This window comes from Phyllostomus discolor, chromosome 3 (genome assembly GCF_004126475.2).
Source record: "Phyllostomus discolor isolate MPI-MPIP mPhyDis1 chromosome 3, mPhyDis1.pri.v3, whole genome shotgun sequence".
Lineage (NCBI taxonomy): Eukaryota > Metazoa > Chordata > Mammalia > Chiroptera > Phyllostomidae > Phyllostomus > Phyllostomus discolor.
In genome coordinates this window covers 105733664-105758951 of record NC_040905.2, presented here as the reverse complement: position 1 = coordinate 105758951, position 25288 = coordinate 105733664, and the positions used below count along the sequence as shown (strand labels likewise).

The 25288-nt window shown below is 47.5% G+C and overlaps 1 protein-coding gene across 4 annotated transcripts in view; it reads right to left on the bottom strand.

Annotated features, from left to right (window-relative positions):
- TVP23A (trans-golgi network vesicle protein 23 homolog A) overlaps window positions 1-25288 on the bottom strand; it is a 27717-nt gene extending 2429 nt beyond the window's left edge. Inside the window, exons 1-5 of one of the 4 annotated variants that reach the window (XM_036020933.1) lie at window positions 24880-25286; window positions 22098-22177; window positions 1461-1605; window positions 806-895; window positions 497-625 (exon numbers count right to left, since the gene is read on the bottom strand). In XM_036020933.1, the coding sequence (XP_035876826.1) occupies window positions 497-625; window positions 806-895; window positions 1461-1605; window positions 22098-22177; window positions 24880-24906 (471 nt within the window). In that variant the 5' untranslated portion in view covers window positions 24907-25286. Of the gene's footprint in view, window positions 1-496; window positions 626-805; window positions 896-1460; window positions 1606-22097; window positions 22178-22429; window positions 22666-24879 lie in introns of those variants that run through there. The other 3 variants (XM_036020932.1, XM_028516352.2, XM_036020935.1) reach the window with 3 other exon arrangements.

Sequence of the window (25288 nt, the reverse complement as noted above, 5' to 3'; positions counted from 1 at the left end):
ATATCCACACAATGGAATATTATTTAGCCATTAAAAGGAAGTATTGATGCATGCTACAACATGGATGAACCTTGAAAATACTACATTAACTGAAAGAAGTCAGTCACAAAAGACCACATATTGTAGGGTTCCACTTACAGGAAGTGTCCAGAATAGGCAAATTTATAGAAACAAAAAGGTGAATGGGTGTTGGGCTAGGTGAACAGGGGCACAGGGAGGTGGCAAGGCTGAAGAGTACAGGGTGTCTTTTGGGGGTGATGAAAATATCCTGAAATTGATTGTGGTTACACAATGGAATACACTGGAATGGAATGGAATACAATGGAATTCAGTAGTTACTGAATTATACACGTTGAATGGGTGCATTGTATGGTATGTGAATTATCTCAAAACAGCTATATCAATAAATCTATCGCTAATAGATAACAATCTACCCCTGTAACCCTGGGTTCTGTACAGATGTCAAAACAATGTCAGAGTCAAGGTGTTGTCTTACCAGCCACTTTAGCTTCAAGGAAAATAAGGTGCTAAAAAAGAACACAATCCAAATCATCGGGCAAATAATGAGGCCAAGCCAGAAGATTCGGGCTTCAGCTTCTGTGGCAGCAATATTATTCGGAGAGACCTGTTGTGGGAAAGTGATTCATGCTATCATTTCCATTTATTTTACACGTGCTTCTGTTACATGCTGGGGTGCCAGCAGCAGCGGGCTTTGTGCAGGGCGGACATCAGATCTGCACGAAGTCCAGAAGGAACCCAGAGACTTTCCACAGCCGTTTTCCCCATGCTGGTCTGAGGAGAATACCTTTCTGGCTTCAAAAATCCAGTGGCTTTTCCCATCTTCATCTATCTGGTTCCACCAGCGGAGGCCCACCATGAGCCTTCCAGTTACATTCTGAGGGAAATGGACAAAAACACTCTAAGCACGTCATGGGCAAAGAGAAGGTCCTTACCTGTTTATTGGCGAATAAAAGGAAAGTTGCCGATTCAGCCAGGTTAAACTTGTACTGGGTGCAGAGAAGAGAGGAATTGAACCATGGTGGTTTCAAAGTCATCTTTTAAGGCTTCTAATTTTTAATTAAGCTTACCTTAAAAAGTGACAGACTCCTCAAATATATATATACTCATATAGTACTTTTAAATATTTATGTAAATATTTATTACATGTAAATTTTATTAAAAATTCAAAGCCATATATATATGGAGTTGTCATCCTCACATGGCACATATTTGTAACCATGACAACTGATATCCTGAAGCCATTTATTCAACACCAAACAATGTCTTTTTTCCTCTAATTTTAAGTGACCCTAGCTCAGTATTCTTAAGTATGTATCAGCAGTTTTCAACCAGAGTACCTCTTGGCTCAAATCAGCGACATTCATCGGGACAGTCACCATCCAGAACACAGCCCACATGTGTCGGGGGCAACAGCATCACAGGTGAGGGGACTTACTTACCTTCACAGACCAGAAGTCAAAGGACAGAAGGAGGAGCACAGTGACAAAACAGCCCACAAAGCTTCTGCTGAACCAGTCACAGCACACGTAGGTGACGATGGCACTCACTCGGAAAAACAGGTGGAAAAAGGTGGCCAAGGGATGCCTAGGAGACAACCCAGAAGGCCCTCTCACTTCAAGGGCCAAACGGGCTGTCGCTGAGCTCACTCCATGCTTTCTGACTTTCCATGTTCTCTCTAGTGCTCTTCAAGCCAAACTCAATCAGGCTGCAGCTCCCGGGACTGACACATCACTAAATTAGGAGGTCGGCAACAGTCATTATTACACTTGCTCGTTTTTTTTCTCCCTCTCAAAGAATCCCGTACTTTCCCCTAATTTGATTCCAAATATTACTTGCCCTCTTTGAAACTGGGTCACATTTGAAGTGAAATGTGACCGATGTCTCACTGCCTTCCCACCTAGCAGTGACAGTCACCAGTTCCCTAAAGGTAAACGTTGGGTTATTACCCAGTAACGGAGCAGCAAGGCCACGTGCAGCCCACGGGTGCTGTCTCTTGTCATCGGGGAATGCATATTCCTGGATAGAGGGAAATGAGAATGACATGCCAACGACCAGTCTAACTCATAGCTGCTCGTAATGAGTGGTACTTGGATGATGAAATTTACTCTAAGGGATGATGGTTTTTGTTCACTGGAGCTGTAGGCACAAAAGAAGGGACAGAACCAAGAGGTTATGTGCTCATCCTACATCCAGTGCTTTAAAAAATGAGCCTGAAAGATGAGAGCCCCAAGGATGATCAATAACAGGGGTCATCCATTTATCTGGAGCAGATAGATAACACAGGCCTGTAGGGGTCAGGCAGGTGGCAGCCATGGGTGACATGGGCCAGGTAAAGACACTCATGGATTTCTATTTCTTTTGTAGGCATCCACTTCCGATAGAGCACAGGTAGAGAAAAGCACTCAACCAAGATCAAGAAAGCAACAGTGCAAGCCCAGTGATGATGGCAATTAAAGTGCTACCCCATTGCCAAGGAGGAAGGAGGGGGGAGGGAGGGGCAGGCCTCCCCCCAGAGCAGTTGACTCTTCTTGGCCAGCCTGCCCTAGTCCTGCCAAATCCAGTATTTCACAAGAAGCCAGAAATCCAGACTTATGATTGCAATTAGGATTTTTAAATGATGGCTACTAACTATGTTAATAAAATAATGGAGGCTATGTATCGCCCTGGCCCACGAACCACCAGCTTGCAGGATTTAGGGTGATCAAAGAGGCAGCCAGCAGATCTGCAGGGGGATGAGTCCGCTGGGTCTTCCCAAAAAGAAGTGTGGTCAGGACAAGCAGACTAGGGGCTCCCACAGAACTGAACTGTTTCGAACTCCCAAGGGACCATGAACTCAGATTCAGAAGTGGAATTTATAGTGACTTCTGCATGTACTCATGATGTTGCAAAGAAAGAAGGGGTCCACGGCCAAACACCAGCTATGCACCTGGACGCTTCTCATCTGTGCCTTCTGACACCGAGCTCTCCTGGCGGCCTGGGTGAAAAGGCAGCCTGGGTGAAAAGGCAGCCTGGGAAGAGTACCCAGCATTTAAGAATTAAAAGTGATGACATTGAAATTCTGAATCTGGACTGTTCCAGAAGACAAGACTCTTGGCAACCACTTACAGTCTTTTTGCCTTAAATCTTATTGAAGATTTTCAACAAACTGTCTCAATATGATTTTACCCCTTCACGCTGAAGATAAATGAGTCTTCTTGCCATAACTGAAAGCTCTTCAAAAGCAGAAACCATGTCTAAGATAATTTTATATCCCAACAATGAAGGACATTTAAGATTCTAGGCAAGTATTTGCTGTGTCGTAACTGTGATTGAGTCCATCAAGGATCGCTGGGGTATCCGTCCTCTCTGTAGAACAACACAGACTTAGAAGATGTAAGAGACCCAAGTGTGGAGTGATCCAGGGTAAAACCTGGAAGTTGATGTATTCGAATAAATCCCCTGCCCACCACTTTTTTTTCTTTCTTTTTTGGCTGTGGTTTCCTGAAATAAAACAGAAAAATTTCCAATTGTTGGAAAGTTCTGCTTGGTTGAGAGGTATTGCTACTATTATTCAATCAAATTATTATTATTCAAACAAAGCCCAAAGCAAGTAGAAAATGATGTCGGTTGCACTTTCAAATATTGCTTTAATTCTATTTTGTGCAGGCTGTTCTCTGGGCAACCCCGAAAACCCTCACTCAGTCTCTCTCTGGAGTCTGGCCTTTGTCCCCAGCTAACCCTGGTCTGGTCTCAGACCAGTTTTCTAGCTTTGAGAGTTCCAAAGGCCGTGGCTTAAGCCTGTCCACTCTTCCCTGCCACGGGGTCCTCTGTCCTCCCAGCATTCTCTCCGGCCACCTCCACATCTGTGGAGCAAACACAAGCACCAGTCACCTTTACATCTCCATGCCACGGGCTGCCAGCTCCACCCTCCCAGGCACCCAGCTGGTTGCCTCTTGAGAGGTGCTCAACTGGCAGGGCTCCAGTCCTGGCTCCAACCTCTGGGTAGCTCTCCGCTTTCCCTAAGCTGCATAACCCACGACGCCTCAGCCGCTGCTTCTGTACAACGGGAATGCCAACAGCAGCCATTTCCTAGGATACTAGAAAGATCAAGTGAAGCTGGCACGTATGAAGTGCTTGAGACACAGCTCGTGCTCCGTGATTGTGAGCAGCTGTTGTTATCTCAACCCTCAGAGTCACTCGAAACTGCTCCACCTCGAGGAGCCACGCTAAAAAATTCCCCCTCTGACCACAACTTTCCTTCTCTCTCCCCAGGGGAAGACTTTTCATGTCAGGGATCCCCCAAGACTCCAGATTCCACATTTCCCCAGCCCCAGTGCTTTCACTGAAAAACATCCTTCATTCCTCCACTTGAACACCGACCATTTCCCACTGGGTAGCCAGCACTCCCTCCACCTGGCCAGGCAGGAGTCTGTTACGTCCAGCAGAGGTGGTGGAAAGAATGACAGATGGTGAAAGGGACCATCTTTCATGACTCATTTCAAAGGGAAATGAGACAACTGAAAGTGTCGTCAAGGTGGGAAGAGTCTCAATGGGCTTTTGTTTAAGTTTAAATCCATTTTCATAGTTCTGGGCCCCAGGATGTCTATTATCTTCCTCCTTAGAAGGAAATGCAGAAGGTTCTCAGCCTGGAATGTGCAGGAAAGGCTCCTGAGGGCATAAAATGTGCACAGGCTACTACTGTCCCAAGACACATGGATCCAGATTTAGAGTGGAGCCTAGATATGAATTTTGCAAAGGAAAAGCACGACTCTATACTGGATTTGCCAACTCTGGCCCAAGGGCCACTTCAGGCTCACATCCTGTGTCTGTGAATACAGTTTTATGGGAACACAGCCATGCTCACTCACTCACTGGCCTGCCAAGCTGAAAATATTTACCCAGAAAGCGTGCTAACCCCTGCTGCAGACCAGCAGGAACAACTTGGTGATGAAATCTGGCTCCATTCAAAACAAACCAAAAATGAAAAAACTGCTGCTAACAGCCCCTTTCCGCCTAAAAAAATCTGCTTTCCAAAGTAGCAGTGTGGGAGTTGCCTGATTAGCAAAACCAAAAGATTCCGCTGCACATCAGGGTCGTGTTCTCTCGGGACGGTGAGGGGCGCTGACGGGGAATGTGCACAAGGAACCTCTCTCTGGGTGCTGGAGATGTGGATCTCGTGTGCACACGTGTATTCAAATCCACCAAACTGTATGCTTACGATTAGTGTACTTGGCTGACTGTGCACTACACCTCAATTGAAAAAAAAATCTCTGATTGAATCCACTGACCAAAGAAAAATCTTTCCAAGTCACTGTAAAAATTCTTCACATGATACAATACACCAATTCACTCCTCAGTATTTACCCAAATAAGTTGAGTAAACATCTATATCTGTGCACAGATGTTTATAGCACATTTATTCATAATTCCCCAGGTTAGGAAGCAGCTAAGATGTCCTGCAGTAGGTGAATGGATAAACTGTGGAATGGATAAACAACAGAATATTATTCAGTTTAGAAAGAAATGAGCTATCGAGCCATCAGAAGACATGGAAGAACCTTAAATGCACATGACTAAGTGAAAGAAGCCAGTCTGAAAAGGCTCCATACTGTATGATTCCAACGACATGACATTCTAGAAAAGGCAGACAGTAAAAAGGTCAGTGGTTATCAGTGGTTGCCAGGGGGCGGGGGGGGCGGGGGAGGATGAATAGGTGGAGCACAGGGGATTTTTCGGGCATGTCAAAACCTATACAATGTACAACACCAAGAGTGAACCCTGACAGAAATTAGGGACTTTGGTTAATAATAATAATAATAATATATTGGTTCATTGATTACAACAAATTATGACACTAATGTTAGAGGTTAATAATAAGGGGAAATTGGGATGGGGAGGGGCTTATGGGAACTGTATTTTTGCTCATTTTTTCTATAAACCTAAAACCACTCTAAAAAAATGCACTCAGGTCAGCGCAGGGGTGCTCTGTCTAGACAGTACAAAAAGTGAAATTGGGGAAGACAATGTCCCACAGGCTCACACGTCCTCTTTCCCACAAGCTTCTAAGGCAGGTTTGATTTGGGGAGCAGGGGGGAGGTTGATTTAATCCTAAATTCAGCGGCGATTGAATTAAAATTTGCCCTCTATTTAACTGTTGAACAGATGAGTAAACTGAACTCAATTTGAAAACTGTACTCTGATTTTTAAGACTGTCTCCTGCTTGAATTCCTCATCAAACATCTTATTTTAAATTCTTCATCATGTTTGAGACACTCTGGAAAGTTTTCGACTTTTTCCTGAGGCAAGGGTCTGAGGAAAGATAGTATCTTTCCTCCTAGGTTTACTTTGCCACTACAAAAAAAAAAAAAAAAAAAAAAAAGCACCTGTGCCCTGGCTGGTGTGGCTCAGTGGATTAAGTGCGCACCTGTAAGCCAAAAATTCTTAGTCAGTTCAATTCCCAGTCAGGACACATGCCTGGGTTGTGGGCCAGGTCCCCAGGAGTGGGTATAAGAGCAGCAACTACACATTGATGTTTCTCTCCCTCTCTTTCTTCCTCCCTCCCCCTCTCTCTAAAAGTAAATAAAATCTTTTTTTTTTAAGTGCCTGCTATGATGTCAAGAATTTGCTTCAGGATTATTCAGGGGTGGGCACTGGATGGGCAACGATGAAACAGGATGGCCATATGCTGATCACCACTAAAGTTGGACAACCAGAACACCAAGTTCATTGTTCTCTGTACTTTTATGTAAATTTGAATTAAAAAGCAGAAAATAAAAAAAATTATCAGAGGAAACCTCAATTTGCATTGAGGCAAAACACCTTTCAGAATAAACCAAGCCCATGGTTGATATTCTGGAGGCCATGTGGTTAACACACACACACACAAACCTAAAATTCCCCAACTGAGTAATTGGCCATTACAGTTGGACGCATGAGACAAATTCCAGAAAGCAGGTCTTTTCTTTACCAGTCCCTCTGCAAAGAAAGAGCCAGTGAGATATGGAGCACAAGTGCCTACCCGGCCCCCACCCCAGGCCCCACCCAGACAGTGAAAGCCAGCGAGCTTAGATCCATATTCGAGCCCCATCCATGCTGTGTCGCACCCTGGACAAGCTACTACACTGCTCAGAGCTTCAGTTTACTCATCTGTAAAATGCAAGAACATTTACCTCAGATGTCTGAAGCTACCAGGAAATAAAATGCCTACGACATCAGACCAGCGGGTGGTTCTGACTAATAGTACTATACTTGTTTGACTCCTTAACGATCAAGATTTTTGAGAAGTGGGAAAATTTTTAAAAAGCCTTGACTAGCGATGCTCTTTTTTGGGTGTCATCTGTCAAATATGTTTTCCCCATTGTTAAAAATGATTAGGGTGCTACTATTTATTTCTTCAGCCCTGACACCCACTGGGAGTCAGGTGGCTCTTCTGCTAACATCAGTCAGTATGCCCCCGTGAGGATGTGGGAGGGAGGGGACCTTCAGCTGGGATGGCATCTGCCTGCCTACCTGCCGCCACCAGCCAGATCTCCATCTATGAGCTCCACATGCCCTGGAGCTTGTTTGGAATGCAGGATCTTCATTTTAACAAGACCCTAGGTGACCTTTGTGCTCATTACAATTGAGCTGTCCTCTGTTCCATTTTCCAGATAAACTCAGCTCCAGGAACAAAGCAGGAAGGCACTTAAGTGTTCCATGCCTAAAAAAGGAGACCTCTAGAAGCCCTTCAGAAATCACATGGGGACCAGCTAACACAGGGGTTGAAGCGTCTGCGTGGAATCTTAACTTTCATTCTCCAGAATGCTCCATACACAATATTACACCATTGTCCTTCAGGCTCTGGCTTCTTACTTCAAACGACAGCATCTCCTCCTCCTCCCCCCATATCTGAGCCTGGGACCGGCAGGTTTTCGGACTGTGGGGATGTGTAAGTAGATGCTGACTGCTAAGTGCTCACAGCTCTGATTCAAAGGTCAGCACAACAGAGGTTTGCATGTGGAAGTGAATAAAAGAACACACTTCCCTCTGGTTACCAATGCTTTCCCTCTTGTTTGTTCTTTATTTCTTTTTAAAGAGACATCCCAACCTTAGAAGCTGGATATGCTCAGCCTGCAAAATGAAAGTGAACCCCCAGGGACAAGAGGCTGGGCCCTGTGTGAAAATCCTTACCTCTCAGCCTGGAGCACCCAGCGATTCCCATCCAGCCCACACTCTCCTGCTGCTACGGCTGGACCACATTCCTTAGCTAAAGACCCAGAGGGTTTTTTTTTTTTAAAAGCAAGCAAGAAAGAAAAAAGGGAGCACTAAAGAGCTAAAAGCAGGACTCAAACAAAAACTTGCTTTTGAGTACATGTTCAGAGTAGCACCATTTACCAAAAGATAGAAATACCCCAATCGTCCATCAACAGATGAGTGGATAAATAAAAAGGTAGTCTATCCGTACAATGGAATATTATTCAGCCACACAAAGGAATGAAGCTCTGATACCTGCTATAATGTGGATGAACCTTGACAACATTAGGGTAAGTAAAAGAAGCCAGACTCAAAGCACAGCTATTGTACGGCTCCATTTAGGTACCTAGAATAGGCACATTCATTCATAGAGACAGGAAGTGGAATAGGGGCTGCCAGGGGCTGCAGGAGGAGGGAATGGGGAGTTACTACTGAAAGTAATACCGTGTTTCAGTTTGTCTTGAACAAAAAAGTTCTGGAGATGGACGGTGGTGATGGTTACACAACAGTGTGGATGTGCTTAGTGCCGCCACAAGCACACTTGAAAATGGTTCAAATGGGAAAGTTTATGCTATGCATAATTCACCACAATTTTTAAAATTACAAAAAGGAAGGAATACATGCTGTTGTACAACATGACGGAAGCTCGAAAACATTCTGCTCAGTGAAAGAAGCCAGACACAAAGGGTCACATCTTGTACAATCTCATTCATACAAAATGTCCAGAATCCATCGAGACAGAAAGCAGATTTGTGGTTGCCAGGGGCTGGCGGGATGGGAGGGGGAGTGGGAACTGACTTAATGGCCACGGGCTTCTCTCTGGGATGATGAAAACGTTCTGGAACTGAATGGTGGTAATGGTGGCACAACACTGGGAATGTACTAAATGCCATTGAATTGTTCACTTTATTAAGGTTAAAATGGTCGGTTTTACATTATGTGTAGTTTACCTCATTGTGAAAGGGGGACAAAAGAAGTGGGGGAACAAGGGATGCCGCCTTCACTGGCTCTCCTTTAGAAAGAAGGCAGCAGAGCGGGGTGAGGTGTGTGGGAGGGTGTCATGGAGGACCTGCGTGACCTTGGGCAAGTGACTTAACCACAAGCATGTGCCCAGTTGCTTCATCTGTGAACGGGATAGGAGTCAGAGGTGCTGCAGTGCACAACGCCAGGAGGCACCATTCAGTCACAGTCCGTTCCCTGGAGTAGTGCAGGGCGTGGCCGTGCTCCCTGGGGACGGTACCGACAGCATGTGGTTGCTGGGAAGACTGCATTAGAATAACAGTGCATGTAAGGGACTTAGGTTACTGCCTGGTGGGCAGCAAGTGTTCAATTAATGTCAGCTAATTAGTGGGGCATGATCATACCACTAACTTCCTTTTGTATGAGGCAGTCCTCCACCTAGGAATCAGCTGGTTTCTTCCTAAAATGAAGCTTCTGATTCAGGAGGTCTGGGCGTGGGGGGTCTTGGAATCTGCATTTTAATGAGCACACAGGAGATGCCAGGGCTTCTGGTCCAGAGACTGGCAGGGAATAGAGGAAACATACTGTATGAGTTTCCCAGGGCAGCAGTAACAAAGCACCACAAACTGGGTGACTTAAAACAACGTCTCTCTCACCAGCTGGAGGCTAGAAGTCCAAAATCACGTGTATGTAGGGTTGGTTCCTTCTGAGGGCTTTGAGGGGCAATCTGTCCCAGGCCTCCCTCCTAGCTTCTGAGGATGGTTGGCACCTGGGCATTCCATGACTCGGAGCCGCATCATTCCGATCTCTGCCTCCACTGTCAAAAGGCCTTCCCCACACATCCATCTTCACATGGCTGTCTTTTTATAGGGACTCTGGTCATAATGGATTAGGGGTCCACCCAACTCCAGTATGACCTCACCTTAACTAATTACATCTGCAAAGACCCTATTCCGAATGCCACATTTGAAGATACTGGGGGGATAGGACTTCAACATATCTTTTGGGGGGAGGATACAAGTTAACCCATAACACCTGCCTTGGGACAAAGGAACCCAAAGAAAGTAAGTAAGGTAAGAAGGGGGCAGAGAGCCATTCTACAGATGAGGGTGTGGATGCTGGGAGAGGTGAAGTGAACTGCCCCAGGGTTTTGCAGGGGGCAAAATCTGGGCTGTAGTGGGACTAAGTCACCTGGGTAATTTGATGTTTCACCAAAAAACTCTGCACCAGACATGATGTGTGAGCAGGTGTGTTGTCATGATGAAGCCACCAATCACCAGTTGCATATAGCTGCGGTATTCTGAATCATCCAAATAGTTTCCACAGAGAAATGTTCAAGCTTCACACAAAATTTGCTCAATCATTTTGAATGCAACAGCCACATAGTACACTGCCCCCACTGACTAGTACAGTGAAGTCATCGTTGTTCACACATATGCATTCCAGTCCACCCTCCGTGGCTGCCAAGTTACATCGATGTTGAGCAAACTGTTCTCATTATATTAACAATGGCTTGACTTTTCCTGGATAGACCTGTTATGTTTTAATCCATGAGTCATGTAATACTTAAACTCTCAGTGGTCACCTGTGGAGGATGCTGGGGAATGATCTCATTACCTGAAAACAAACAAACAAAAAAAAACACAACAAAAAAGAAGGGTTAGAATCAAGTATCTATTTACCATATCTTGCAATGGCTATTTTTTGAAGAGGGAGCGTTTCTCTTCCTAGATTTCTTCGGCTCATGAATGAAGACAGAATGATAGAATTGGAATGCCACGGTGATGCAGCCCTGATGTTACAGAGTAGCAGCTGAGAGTGAACAGGCATTAGGAGCTCCTGATGGAAGAACACAGTAGTACAACTCAGTGCAGCTGCTCCCAGATTCTGACCTTCAGGCACAGTGTAAGGTAACAAATATTTTTTGTCTGAAGCTGCTAAGTTTGGCGGTAATTTGTTATACAGCAATAACTAACTGATAATGCAGGCTCCAGTGTTGCAGAGTTTTAACTCTGTATAATCCACGTTATATTTTGTCAGACGGTTCTCAAAGGCAGGAAGGACAAAGAGATCAGGTTCCTCTAAGAATCAGGGTGTAAAATGAACAGTCCCAGGCTTACTTAAAAACAGCTGGAGGTTGGGGGGAGCACTCACCCCTTTTACAGAGGAGACTAGGAGTTACTAACTGAGGGAAAGAAAAAAGGCCAAGAGGCCAAGGACTGACTTTCCAGAAGGCTGGCGAGGAAGTCAGCCAGCAGGAAGGTGTTCAGAGCAGGTGGCGCCTTGGAGAGGTTGAAGAAGGTAAGGGACCTGGATTCTTAATTGTTTCCACCCTTGCTCTAAGTAGGGTGTCTCCCCTGCCCACACTGGAAATAGAAAGTAGAATTTAGCCATTTACGTGCTTTTGTTTCTGAAGAGCTACTAGATTCTTCTAGAAAATGGGCAGCATTTGAAGGCATCAAATATTAGCTCTTGCGTGAGCTTGGGTCTGTTACTTGGCTCTTGGGAGCTTCAGTTTCCTTATCTGAAAAATAAAGAGAATCCTGTCTAAACTTGCAAGTTTTTTATACTCACCCAAGGACATTTTTTTCATTGCTTTTAGAAATAGAGGGAAGGAGAGAGAGAAACATTGATTGGTTGTCTCCTGTACACTCCTAGGTGTGTACAATACCTGGACCAGGGATCAAACCCACAGCCTATGTGTGTGCACTGATTGGGAATCAAACCCACAACATTTGGGTGTTTGGGATGACACTCCAACCAACTAAGCCATGCTGGCCAGGGCTTAACTTGATTTTTTTTAATATTTTATTTATTTACTCTTCAGAGAGAGGGGAAGAGAAGGAGAAAGAGAGGGAGAGAAAGATCAATGTGTGGTTGCCTCTGTTATGGTCCCCTGTAGGGACCCGGCCCATGGCCCAGCCTTGTGCCCTGACTGGGAATCATACTGGAGACCCTTTGGTTTGCAGGCCGGTGCTCAATCCACTGAGCTACACCATCCAGGACTGAGTTTTTTAAATTTTACATTTTAATGTTTTTGGAATCAGGATATACCCACTAATCATTGAAAATCATATACCCACTAAATCATTAATTAACCATATTAATCAATCATTAATATAGTATTTATTTTCTACCCCCAAAGGCTATAACCAAACCAGTGCACTTTAAAACAATATCATCTTAGAAACAAAAAGCTCAATATACAGACTATTTAATGGGAGAACCAAATGAAATCATATTCATTCATTCAGCAAATACTGATCAGTACCACAGCCTGACCTGTGGGGGCCCCATGAAACTGCTGTCTTCATCCCTTATAATAGTCTGTGATGTTTAGGAAAAATATGTGTGCTTTCTGGTAACAAAAGGATGTTCCAAATCCAGTTGAACTTGGGACTGACTCTCCTCTAAGGAGCCTTGGGTTCTTTGGGTGGTGAAGAGAATCAAAGACCAAGATCTGGGGCCTAAGATGCAGATAAGAGGTGGTGCAAGGCAAAAAGAAGTGCCACTTCCGGGCTACCTTTAGTAGTGACACAGCTTGAAAACAGATGTGCTTTTAGAAGAGAACATCATTTCTATATCGTTTCAGCCCGAACTTATAACCTGGATCTAATTGTGAGAAACACCAGACAGACCCAAATTTAGGCACATGGGTCAAAATAGGTGGCCTTTACTCTCCAGAACTGTTCATATCACGAAGGATGAAGAAAGGCCAAGAACTGTTCCAGAATGACTAAATGCCGTGGGAAGCCTGGACCAGACCCTGAACGGGGGTAAAAAGGGCACTGGGACATGGGCCATAGACAAGTTTCCCAGCCTCGGTCATTGCATTCCACTTATGTGAGAAAATGTGCTATTCTTACAGCACTCACTGAACTGTCTAGGGGTAAGGGACCATCGGATGTGCAACTTACCCTCCAACACTTCTGAAAACACACACACACACACACACACACACATGCACGCACACACGAGAAGTTGTTAACCATTGGTGTGTCAGTTCTTTGTACTATTCTTGCTATTTTCTGGTAAGTCTGAAATTATTTCAAAGTAGAAAGGTTTTTTTCTAAGTCCTTACAAGGACATTGATTCAAAATATCATTGTCCAACTTCCAAAACTCCATCACACTGAAGGCAGAGTTTTGTAATTGCCATGCATGTATATTTATTATTGGCAAATGAATCTCGTACTCAAAGTAACCAGTACTGAAATGGAAACTGTAGTTACACTGTTTAAGGACATAGAACTAAATTTGTTATCAACACATAAATGACTTAAAGTGATTTTCAAAGTTATTTAAGAAATATGTGATTTTAACTAAGCACCTATACTATTTACCCGGCACCGTGCTGGATCTGAGCCAAGTGCAGTGAACAAGATGGACCCGGCCCTGCCCTCAGGGACACCCCTAGTGTCTGGTTGTTGGGGGTGGGGGGGGGGGGGCAGAGAAGCCCATGGGCAATTTCAACTCAGTGTGAAAAGTGTCATTAATAGGGTAGGAAGAATCATGATCAGAATTTCCAACAATTGTCACGGCATGGCCACTGACTACACAGAACGAACAGCGGAGCAGAGTCCCACCAGCTGTCCATGCCGGCTGTTTCAGTCGCCAAGCCTTCAGCATGGGAATTGGGCAGGGCATCTATGAGGTTCCCAGTTATTTACTGACATTGTAAGAAACCCAAGATGTGGACACAAATTAGTCATCAGGCCTGGGGTAGATGCGGGGCTGTGGGTGCAGAGAGAAGAGGCACCTGGCTCAGAGTGGGGGCTGCTTCTTAGCTGCGTAAGAGTTCAGATCTAAAGGATATGGGGTTTCTCTGGGGGGCGGGAGGGGGGCGGTGACTAAAAGGTCCAGGAATTAGGTAGTGATGGTGGTTGAATCTGCTAAGTGAAAATCACCGAGTTGAAGTTCCTTTACTTCAAAGGGGTGCATTTTATGGTATGTAAATTATATTTCAATTAAAAACATGAATTTTAAAAAATGTTTTAATATCTAAGGGACAAATTTAGGCAGCAGAGAGCAAGGTGTATACAAAGGCTGGGGAATGAGCAGGAACACGGGGGTCAGGGTAGACAGGCACGGATGGCCACACCCAGCCTGACCCCTGGGGCTGCCCCCCACCCCACAGGCCCCTCTGTCACCTGGCAGCAGCTTCCAGAGGCTTGGGCAGAAAAGCACAGCATTAGAGAGGAATTCCAACTCAAAGCCTCTCGCACCCTTAGAAAGTGTAGAAATGCTCAAAGGAGTAGTATTTGCTCCTTACTGTTTTAAGAGGTGGAGGCGGGGGGCCTGCAAACTCAGGTGCTTACAGGGCCAAGTTGGGCTGGTAAACGAGTTAACAGGGTGGGTAAGGGTTGTGGGGCTCACCCAGGAGGGGGAGGCGCCACAGTAAAACTGGGCTCACCCTCCGAACTCAAGTGGCTTCTCAAAAAAAGTCTGCAATCTAGATTTCTTAAAAAGTGATTTAACTGCACGCTACTAAGTGAAAGAAGCCAATCTGAAAAGGATATATACAATATCGTTCCAAATACATGACATTCTAGAAAAGGCAAAAGTATGGAGACAGTGGATCAGTGGTCGCCAGGGGCTGGGAAGCAAGAAGAGAGTGAATGGGCGGGGCACAGGGGATCTGAGGGGCAGGGAAATGTCTATTTGACACTGTAACAGTAGGTGCAATCACGTTATTGTCCAAAGTCAAGGAACATACAACACCAAGAGCGAACCTTAGTGTAAACTATGGACTACGACATGTCAGTGTAAGTTTGTCAACTGTAGCAAATGTTTCACCTTCGGGGGATGACAATGGGGAGACCATGTGTTGGAGGGGGCAGGAAGGTATATGAGAAATCTCTGTACCTTCCCCTTAATTTTGCTGCAAACCCAAAACTACTTAAAAAAAAGAAAGGTTAAAAAATAAAAGTAAAATAGCCCTGGCTGGCATAGCTCAGTGGATTGAGCGCAGGCTGCGAACCAAAGTGTCGCAGGTTCGATCCCAGTCAGGGTACATGCCTGGGTTGCAGGCCATGACCCCCCGCAAGCGCACATTGATGTTTCTCTCTCTCTTTCTCCCTCCCTTCCCTCTCTAAAAATGAATAAAGTCTTAAAAAATATCTTTAAAAAATAAATAAATAAATAAATAAAAGTAAAACAACAAAAAAAATCTATGGAGGTGAAATTCACATCACATACAATGAACCATTTTAAAGTGAACAATTCAGTGGCATTCAGCACTTCCCGATGCCATTCCACAACGCAGTGCAGAGTAAAACCCCATACCCACCTGGCAGTGTCTCCCTGTTTTTCCCTCCCCACAGCTCTTGGCAACCACCAGTCTGCCTTCTGTCTCTGTGGTGAATCACATTTATAATGTGACACATTCCAATTTTTAGATTTAAATTCACATATATTTCAAATGCCTCCCTGGGCCCTGACTGGTATGGCTCAGTGGGATGGCCATCGTCTTGCAAACTGAAAGGTTGCCGGTTTGATTCCCGGTCATGCCTGGGTTGTAGGTCCAGTCCCTCGTTGGGGGCATGTGAGAGGCGACTGATTGGTGTTTCTCTCGCACATCGATCTTTCTCTCCCACTCTCTCCCCCTCCCTTCTCCTCTCTCTAAAAAGAAATAAAATTTTTAAGATGCCAGGCTTGCAGTCAGTCATCTGACTGTCTTTTTGCAATTTCTATTCTGAAGTATTTTAAAATTCAGCCGAGAGAAACATCTGTATTGACATGCAGAAAAAATGTGAGGATCCATTCACATTTGTGGCTGTTTCTGAGTCATTCTGGAAGCCTCCTTACTCTTGTGATGAGTGAGGGGTGAGTCATTGACCTTGGAACACCCAAGGCTGAGCCCCTGTGAGCATTTCCTTGGACCTGGCAAAGGGTTAGCCCCGGGGCTTTCCCCCTTGGATCCCAGGTTGTGTTTATTAAGTTTGCATTTGCTAAATGTTATTGGCATGAATTGCCAGAATATCTGGCCTTGTGTCAGCACCTGCTCCCACCCCAATGAAAGTGAAACACACACACACACACTAGCGTGCGCATTCCTTACATATCCAGAACAGAACAACTAGAAAAATATTCCAAGTCCGAGGGAACACAGCAGAATCACACAGCAGGAACCTTCCACAGTCATCTCCACACCCACCAAGTCAGCATCTTCCAGAGAGAGAGCCTGAAGTTTTGGGCCTTCCTTTGTTGGAGGTCCCTAGGGATGCTGCTGAAGTTGGGATCTCCTGGGAATGCAGATCCCAAGACCTGCACCCAGGAGCCCCTGCCTTCCACCCTCTAGCTCCAGTCTCTGCAGTCCCAGACCTACAGTGGGCAGAACTCAGACAAAGGTCAGTGTGAACCAAGTTCCCACGTGCATCCCTGGCATTTGGCCAGTGTGGGCCACCAGCATCTTTTACCCTTCCTTGGCCTCCTGACAGCCCTCACTGCCTCCTTTCTTGCCTTACAGTCCACACAGCGGTCGTGGGCAGCTTTCTCAAGTGTCACCCAGATCATACACATCCCCTGCTCATCTACAAAGATTGCCCATCAAAAGCAGACAAAGTTCCAAATTCCCCACTGGAGTCTTCAGAGCCTTCCACATCCTTTTCCCTAACAAATCTCTGTGTCTCTTCTTCCCACTCCCCCACTGTCTGCACCCTGGCCTGGTTCCAACGATCTGTAGGGCCTTTGCACTTGCCGTGTCCTCTGCCGGGACTCCCACGCCTGGCTCCTCCTTCACATTTGGGTTTCAGTCCAAATGCACCTCCTCAGGCCTCCTCGGAGCCCTCCATGATCTAAAGAAGGCCCCTGGCCCTGGGCCCCCTTTTCTCACATTCCCCTGTGTGGCCCTTACCACCCTCTGATGTTACTTCGTTTAGATATTTGCTTATATGATCACTGTCTTCCCCCTAATTAAAATGCCAGATCCAGGAGGGCAGGGACCTCTGTGTCCCCTGGAACAGTGTCTGGCACACAAAGTTCCTTGAACATTTTTGCTGATTTAATGAATAAATGAGTGGACCAAAGAATAAACCAGTGGTTCTCAAAAGGGAGCTGATGTGGAGCTTCCCCAGCAATGTCTGCAAGCACTGCTGGTTGTCACAACTCGGGGCCACCACTCACACCTACTGGGCCGGGGCTGGGGATGCTGCCCAACACCCCACAGTGCACAGGACGGCCCTCGGAACAAAGGGTGCCCAGCCCCACACATCAGAAGCATCAACCCTAGAACAAATAAACGAGTTAACTCCTCCAGGTCCGTGCAGTCAAGCTGTCCAGCATCAAACATCAAGGACCCTGACCGCCGTCCCCTTCCTGTCACCAGCTTCCTTGAACTGTGTGTATCACAGTTCAGCAGAAATCTCCCTTCAGTAAGTTGGGACGCCTTACGCAATCAATTTCATGTTAACAAAAAATATAAATAAGAGGAAGTTAAGTGACTGTAGATGTAAGGAGTTAATTTCAAAATATGTAATTCCGTGCCCTAATCAAAGAGAACCGAAATTGGTCTAGTTCCCTGATTCTGTGGGTTATTTTCCTTGGTAATCATGGACCTTCCTCAATGTTGGTGAGACCTGCTTATGTGTTGCATTTCTACATTTTTTAAATAGATATTCGAGTGGAAGGGGGCCGGGTGACTTGTTCCCCAAAGTCACTGGGGACAAGGGGACCCCAGAGGGCACAGGGTCCTTGCTTACTGGCACAAACAGACCTCCTGGAATAACAACAAAGAAAACTAAAATTCTCCTTCTCTTCAGTGTGTTGGAGCATGATGTCTGCATGTGTGTCTCTATGTGTGTGTCTGCATGTGTGGAGGGGAAACAATTAGAGATGTGCCTGTGTTGATTTCTCAGAATAATGTGCAGCCACCAAAGTGATGCCTATGCCATGGCCTTTGCCCCTTCTCCCTTGCCCCCCACCCTACCAGCTTCCCTCAGGTCAGTGTCAAACACAGAGGTGTCAGGAATGCTCTGAGCTCCTTCAAATGCAAATTTAACTTTTCCAAATCCACACCCCAGAGAGCCAGAGAATAATCTAAGGGATGTGGCGACTTTGCTCCTAGGAGACATCTGGCAACATCTGCAGTCTCACACCTTGGGAAACAGGGGGAGCACTGCTACTGGCATCTAGTGGGCAGAGACCAGGGATGTCACTAAAGTCCTACAGTGCACGGGACAGCTCCCACAGCAGAGAATTATCCAGCCCCAAATGTCAACAGTGCAGAGGCTGAGAAAGCCTGCTCTAGGTAGCGGGGGCTGGCAGACTGAAGCCCTGGAAACGCTGCTCCCACGGCAGAGCTCATCCCTGAGGGCTGCCTACCTGACTGCACTCAGTGTAATGCAAGATGCAGGCCCCAGCGCGAAACTCCCCACCCTGCCACTCAAAATCTGTGCAATGTTCTGCAAGTCACTCAACTCTTTTCCCCAATTCCTTTAATCTTGAAACTGATAAAAATCAGTGTCAACCTCACAGTTTTGTAATACAGAGTAAATGAATTATTATAAGTGAAACACCTAGAATAGTGCCTGTATATAGTAAGTACTACGGAAGTGTTTGCTATTATTGTTTTTCATTCACTATAACTTCCCCTAAAACACAGCCAAGAAATTCATTTGCAGCTCACTTTGAGGAACAGCTTTTGTATCCAACGTGGGAAGATGAATGGACAGTGAAAGACTACCTGAAAGATAAAATGTTGTTCTACTTGACAGGGTAGCTAGAGATTTGCAAGGGAAGTTTTGATTTCATGTAGTTTTTGCCTTGGGGCCTGGTCCCCACTAACACGTGACTCCCTGTGGCGTCTTCTCATCTGACACCCCCTGGGCTGAATGAGGACCAACACTGACCAAACCCTGCAGACAAACCGGCCCTGACAACAGAGACCCAAACCAGGTCCAAAAAATTCGTCTGAGGCAAGACAAGACCATCCTACTTTGGGTGAGAATCCACTGAAACCCGTGACGTTTGGGTCCAAATGAATTTTGTGGAGACAGTGCCTTGAAAGCATAAACGTAACTTTCCACCGGAGGGACAGTCTCCAGCTCCAAGGACAACCCCAATGCAACATCCTGATCCAGCTGAGGACCTGCCTCTGCCCCAGTCCTGCCACAGAGAGGACACAGAAGCCCCACTTGGGGTCAGAAGACAGCTAGCGTTTGTGAAGTTACCTGCATGAGTTACCGGGGTCCCACTAGCCTTTGTTACATATGTTTGTCACTTGATTTACTCCTCTATATGCAGCCCTGTGATGGAACTAACATCCTCCCCATTTTACAAATGAGAGCATGGGGGATCGGGAAGGCACCCTGACTTGTTCAAGGACACTGTTAATAAAGGGTTAACATCAGACTTGCCTGGGAGTGACCTGGGTGGAACAGCCCCTGGGTCAGGGAACTGTGAGCTGGCAAGCAGGCCGTGGATCTCGGTGAACAGAATCATAGAAAGGTTTGCAGGAAATAAGAGGCTGAAACTTCTAGGCTTCTGGGCAGAGTGCATCACAACACTTGCTTTTGCCTCTGGGAGCCCCACATGGCCCGTGTAGGAGACAGGGCAGCAGGAATACTCGTATGTGTGGGGGACGTGGCTGCGTGTCCCAATGAGACGAAGATGCTGTGTTGCCGCCCTGTGTGTAGGTATCCTCTTCAGTCAGAGCTACGTGAGGTTTGGATGCCACTGCCCTGAACAAATCCCAGCTCTAGGACTGCACTGTCCAATATGGCAGCCACGTGTTGTTATTTAAATTAAAATTGGATGTCCAAATTTTTGTTCCTTGGTCACACCAGCCACAAAGCAATGGCTCAGCAGCCATGTGTGGCTGGCGGACACCATATTAGACAACACAGATAGTATATTCCCATCCTCATAGGAAGGGCTAGTGGACATCGCACCTCCACAACTTCACTTATAACCCCTTCAGGGTGCGGCCCCAGGCTCTGTCCAGACTAGTCCCTAGTGAACCACACTCTCAACTCCCTAAACTCACCTTACTTCTAAGCCTTTGCATCGGACACCCTCACTCCTTCCCTGCTTAGCTAATTCGTAACCGTCCTGCAGGTCTCAGCTCAGCTGTCACTCCTTCCCCTGACCAGGAAAATGATGCCCAAGCATGGAAACACTGAGTCGCCACAGTCATGGGCACACCTACACCCTGTATCCCCACACCAGTGGTTTTCAACTGGGGGCAAGTTTGCCTCCTAGGGACATTTGGCAGTGTCTGGAGACATCATGGGTGGGGTACTACTGGCATCTGGTGAGTACAGGCCAGGGACACTGCTAAACATCCTACAATGCACAGGACCACCCCCATACTGAGAAGTACCTGGCCCAGAACGTCAGCAGTGTCGAGGTTAACCATCTCTGCTCTGCACTGGGCAACTCCACAAAGGCAGGGGGTGTGTCCTTACACCACATATCCCCAGCCACCAGCCCAGAGCCAGGCAGACAGGAGGTGCTCAATCAAGACTGAACATACAATGAGTTTAGATACTGTGTAAGATTCTTTCTCCAGGACCCCAGTCCTTTTACAGTGTTTTTCCTTAGACACTGTATACTGAATAATGAAGTAGACTGAATAATGTCCCCACACCAAATACACAGGAACCTGTGAGTGTTACCACATACAATGAAAGGAGCTTTGCTGATGTGATTAAGGCTCTTGAGATGGGAAGGTTATCCCAGATCAAACTGCTGGGCCTTAAATATAACCACAAGTAGCACTATAAGAGGAAGGCAGAGGGAGATTTGACACAGAGAGGAAAAAGGCAACGTGAGAATGGAGCAGAGAGAGATTGGAAGATGCCACACTGCTGGCCTTGAGGGTGGAAGGGACCCCAAGCCAGCAGCTGCCAGAATCTGCAAAAGACGAAGGGCAGATTTCCCCCTAGAGGCTCCAGAGGGAGTGTGGCCCTGCCAACACACCTTGGTTTCAGCCTAGTGAAATTGATTTTGGACCTCTGGCCTCCAGAATCGTGAGAGAATATATTTCTGTTGTTTTAGTCAACAAGTTTAGGATAGTTTGTTACAGTGGCCCTAGAAAACTAATACTGTCCTATTCCACTATTGGGTTTGGATTGGAGGATTTAAAAGAATGCCATGTAGCTGCCAGGCCCCCAAGCCTGCTGGCTCCGATGGCTGGAAGGAGCGATGGGGCGGAAACAGGAGGGTGAGTGTGACTGAGCTGTGCGTTTCCAGATGTAGCGGCTGTCTGGGTCATCAGCAATCTCATTTATTTTACTCACCTTATTCCTGCCATTTTCTGTGATGCTGAAGGTCTCAGGCAGGCAAGTGATTTGACCTAGGACACTACGTCTGTCTGGCTAGGACTGGAGCAGGGGTTAGACTAAAAATTCAAGCTCCTGCCCACCTCTCCAGCCTCCTGCCAACCCCTTTATCCTCTCCAGCCATCCTCCAGACATAGAGGCTTTTCTCTGACCTTCCAGCAGAGTCTTAGGATCTTTGCACCTGCTGTTCCTTCCACACGGAACCCTTCCTCCCAGGTGTCCCAAGACTGGCTGCTTCTCATCATTCAGGTCTCAGCTCAAATGTCACCTCTTCAGAGATGCCCTCCCTGACTGCGCTAAGGCAGGTGGCCTTGCCCTGTTACTTTCCCTCTCATCACCCTGTAGATTTTCTCCCAACTCTTCTCACAGGCAGTAATTATCTTAACATCTTTGCTTGCCTATTCAGTGTGTTCTCCTCCCCTCCCCCGTCCCCCAGACTGCAGGATCCAGGAAGGGAGGGACTTTGTCTGAATCGGTCCAAGGTGTGTCAATAGCCGATGCCTGTCACACACTAGGTGCTCAATACATTGTGAATGAATAAATGAGTGAGTGAGTGAATGAACGTAAATGAATGAATTTGCAGCTTTTGGGGGGGGATGCTTGCCCAAAGCCAGTCCAAACATACCTGATCTTGGCTTTCCGAAAGGCCAGCTCCTCCTCGTTGCCGAAGTCCAAGGACACATCCTCAGTATCGTCCACCAGGGCCTGGGAGTGGGGACACGAAAGGTGAATTGCAGACCTGCCGGCTGAGCACAGCTCCACCCCCACCCTCCCTGGAGGCAGGGCCCCTCCCCTGCGTCTGTGATTCCTGGCCTTCTCCACCCTCATGCCCATCTGGAGTCCAGCCCAGGCCCCGGACTCGCCTATCCCTCCTCCTCCCGGTTTCTCCTAGCGCTCCACTAGGCTCCTCCTATCCTCACCAACATCCTTCCACGCACAGCATCCCCGCGGCCCTACCTGCTTCATCCTCCCTTTGGGCCCAGCTGGAGCCCAGACCTCACGCTCCGGCTCCACCTCTCGCAGCGAAGGGGTTGCGACGCCCGAGAGCCACTGGCTGCAGACCTGGCGGGGTCAGAGCCTGCAGCCCGCAGTGCGGCCTCCGCGCAGGTCTCCTGTGGGGGCGGGGCGCACCAGGCCCAGAGCGCAGTCGCGGGGTGGGGAGGTGGGCGCCAGGGCCCTGGAGGGGGCGGGGCATGAAGGGTCTCAGGTCCCTGGGACTCTCCCGGGGCCGGACCGAGGAGAGAAAAAGCGGGATCTCATAGTGCAGAGATAGCGTAGGAGGAGCGGTGTCAGGGAGAGGACGATTGGGGACCTTGAACTGTGATCCTGGGAGCAACACAAGGGGCAGATCAGTGAACGAGGTGATGTTCCATAAATGCAGAATGACCTAGCGAACGAACGAATGAACGAGTGAGTGTCAGTGTTGAACAGCCTCATTCAGGGTTTGGAAAAGGTGGGTGTTTCCCAAAAGTCTCTGAACCCGAGAATTTCCCAGGGCCCTTACTAAACGCAGATTTCCAGGCCTGACCCTGGAGGGTCAGAAGTCTGGGGTAAGGCCCTGCAATCTGCCTTTTAACAGGTGACTCTGCTGTAGCCACAGTTTGGGAATCATTCGCTGACCACGGTGACAGCTGCATGCGGCCAGGTGCCAGACACATACTGAACACAAAGTAACTATTATTGGTGGTAATAGCAGTGTTCCTGGATGTAAAGTCCTTCCAGGTATCTCCCAGAAAAGAAGGCTTGCCACCTGAAAATCTTTCCTGGCCCAGGACAAGGTGACTTCCCCTTCCTTCTGCCCTCCCCCTCTCCTGACCTCCCACCCAGGGTCAGGGTCCTAGATGCCAAGGTCCCTAGTCCTGCCTTTTGCCCTCCTGCCAGAGGCAATAGGGGCCTGTCCCCCACCCCTGGTGACCCAGAGAAGGGTTTCTTGTCCACAAGCTTCTGACATATACAACCACCACTGGCCCCCACAGGGGAGATTGCCCTGGGATGTGCCCAGGAAGAGGAGGAGGAAGCAGAGCTGCCTCCTAATCCCTGCGTGGGTTGTCTCTTCATTGCCTAAACTGATCCCACAAAAGACCTGCCAGGTACGTGTGGAGGGAGGGTGCTTTCTACTGGGGACAGAATGTCATCTTTAGGGGCCAAAGGGTCTGGCTGGGGCCCAGATGCTGCAGCTCTAACAAGCTCTCAGGTGATGCTGAGGCTGCTGGCCCCTGGATCACCCTTTGAACTTGTAAGGATCTCAACCACCAAAGCCTGGTTTCCTAGAAAGGCCTGTTGGCTCTTCCAGACCACAGCTGGCTCCAGGCACATAAAGATGTCACACTGACAGGGACCAGAGGGGAGAAGGGAGGGAATTTCAGGGGAAAAGGAGGAGGGTTTACAGGAACAAGTATAAAGGACACATGAACAAGAACTGGGGCGGGGGCGGGGGAGGAATGGGAGGGAGGTGGAGAGGGCAGAGGGGGGTGAACTGGGATGGGAGTAAAAGACAGAAAACTGTACTTGAACAACAATTAAAATAAAAAAGAAAAATGTCAAACAAATCAACAAAAAAGAATGTCACACTGAGAGGCTGGGCCCCGGGTACCTGGGAAAGGTTTCGGGAGGAGGGCAGGTAGAGGTGAAAAGCCATTGCAGAACATTTAGGGGCTTTTCCTCCTACCCTGAGAGTCACCAGCTGTTAGTATCTGTTAAGTTGGGGCTCAGAGATTCCCCAAGGGGGTAAGGAGGTAGGAAAACCCCTTTAGAAACCCCATTTAGGGACAAACTATCATTGTCAGCCATCAGGTTGGAGGTGCCTTCAAAAACAGCCACAGCTCCAAGCACGTGGAAGTCACCCCAAAACACAGGATCATGCCACTCTCCCCAAATCCCAGCCTGTCCTCCTGGGGGCATAGGCTGAGGATGCAGATTGTGGGGCCAGACCTGGGAGGTTCGGCATTCCCTCCCTGGAGAAAGCCCCCTCCCGGCATTTACATGTGACGGCCTTCTGCAGGGTCTCTGCAGAATCTGGGATGTGGGCAGACAGCTCAAGGCTTCTGCAGGGAATTCACCATTGGCTCTGAAACCGGTTGCCAGGGATTCACTTGAGGCTGCTGGTTGAAATGGCAGATTCCAGGGTCCCATTTCAGGCTTCCAATTGCCAGGACCTGGGAATCTGCTTTTAATAAGGGCTATGGGGAATTCTTGGGATCAGAGACTTTCAGGAGACACTGAACTTCTCCCCTGACACTATTACCACTGCAAATGGCCACTGGGATCCTGATGCAACTTCCCTTCTGCTGGTCTTGGCCCAGTAGGGGGTTAGGGAGCAGAGCTGTGAGGGGCAGCCCCATCTCTGGTCCCTGGTCTTAGAGACAGAACAACTCGGGGAAGGGGCTCCAGGCTTAGGCAGCACTGGCCTCTGGATGGTCCTTGGAGGTCAACATCTAGGGCTGGGCAGGCCAGGCTGAGAAGGGGGCTTCACCACTCCTTAGCTGGGTGGCCTTGGGCAGGAGACTCCACTTCTCTGGTCTTAGTCTCCATATCTGTAAGATGGGGCCATATCTACCCCCACCTAGTAGGGATTGTGCCTCAAATAGAGAAAACATGTGTAAAATGCCTCCTCAGAGTAGGGGCTCAGAAAATAGTAGCCTTGGTGACAGTGACTTATGGTCACCAGCAGAGAGGCCTTGGGTCCTGGGAACCCCATGGGCTTTGTAGAACGTAGGAGGGGAGCTTCATGCTGGAGTCACTCCTTCCACTGAGGGGCCTTTGTCTTCATGGGGTAACAGGAGCTGTACATTCAGCTCAGTTGGCTGTTTACTGAGC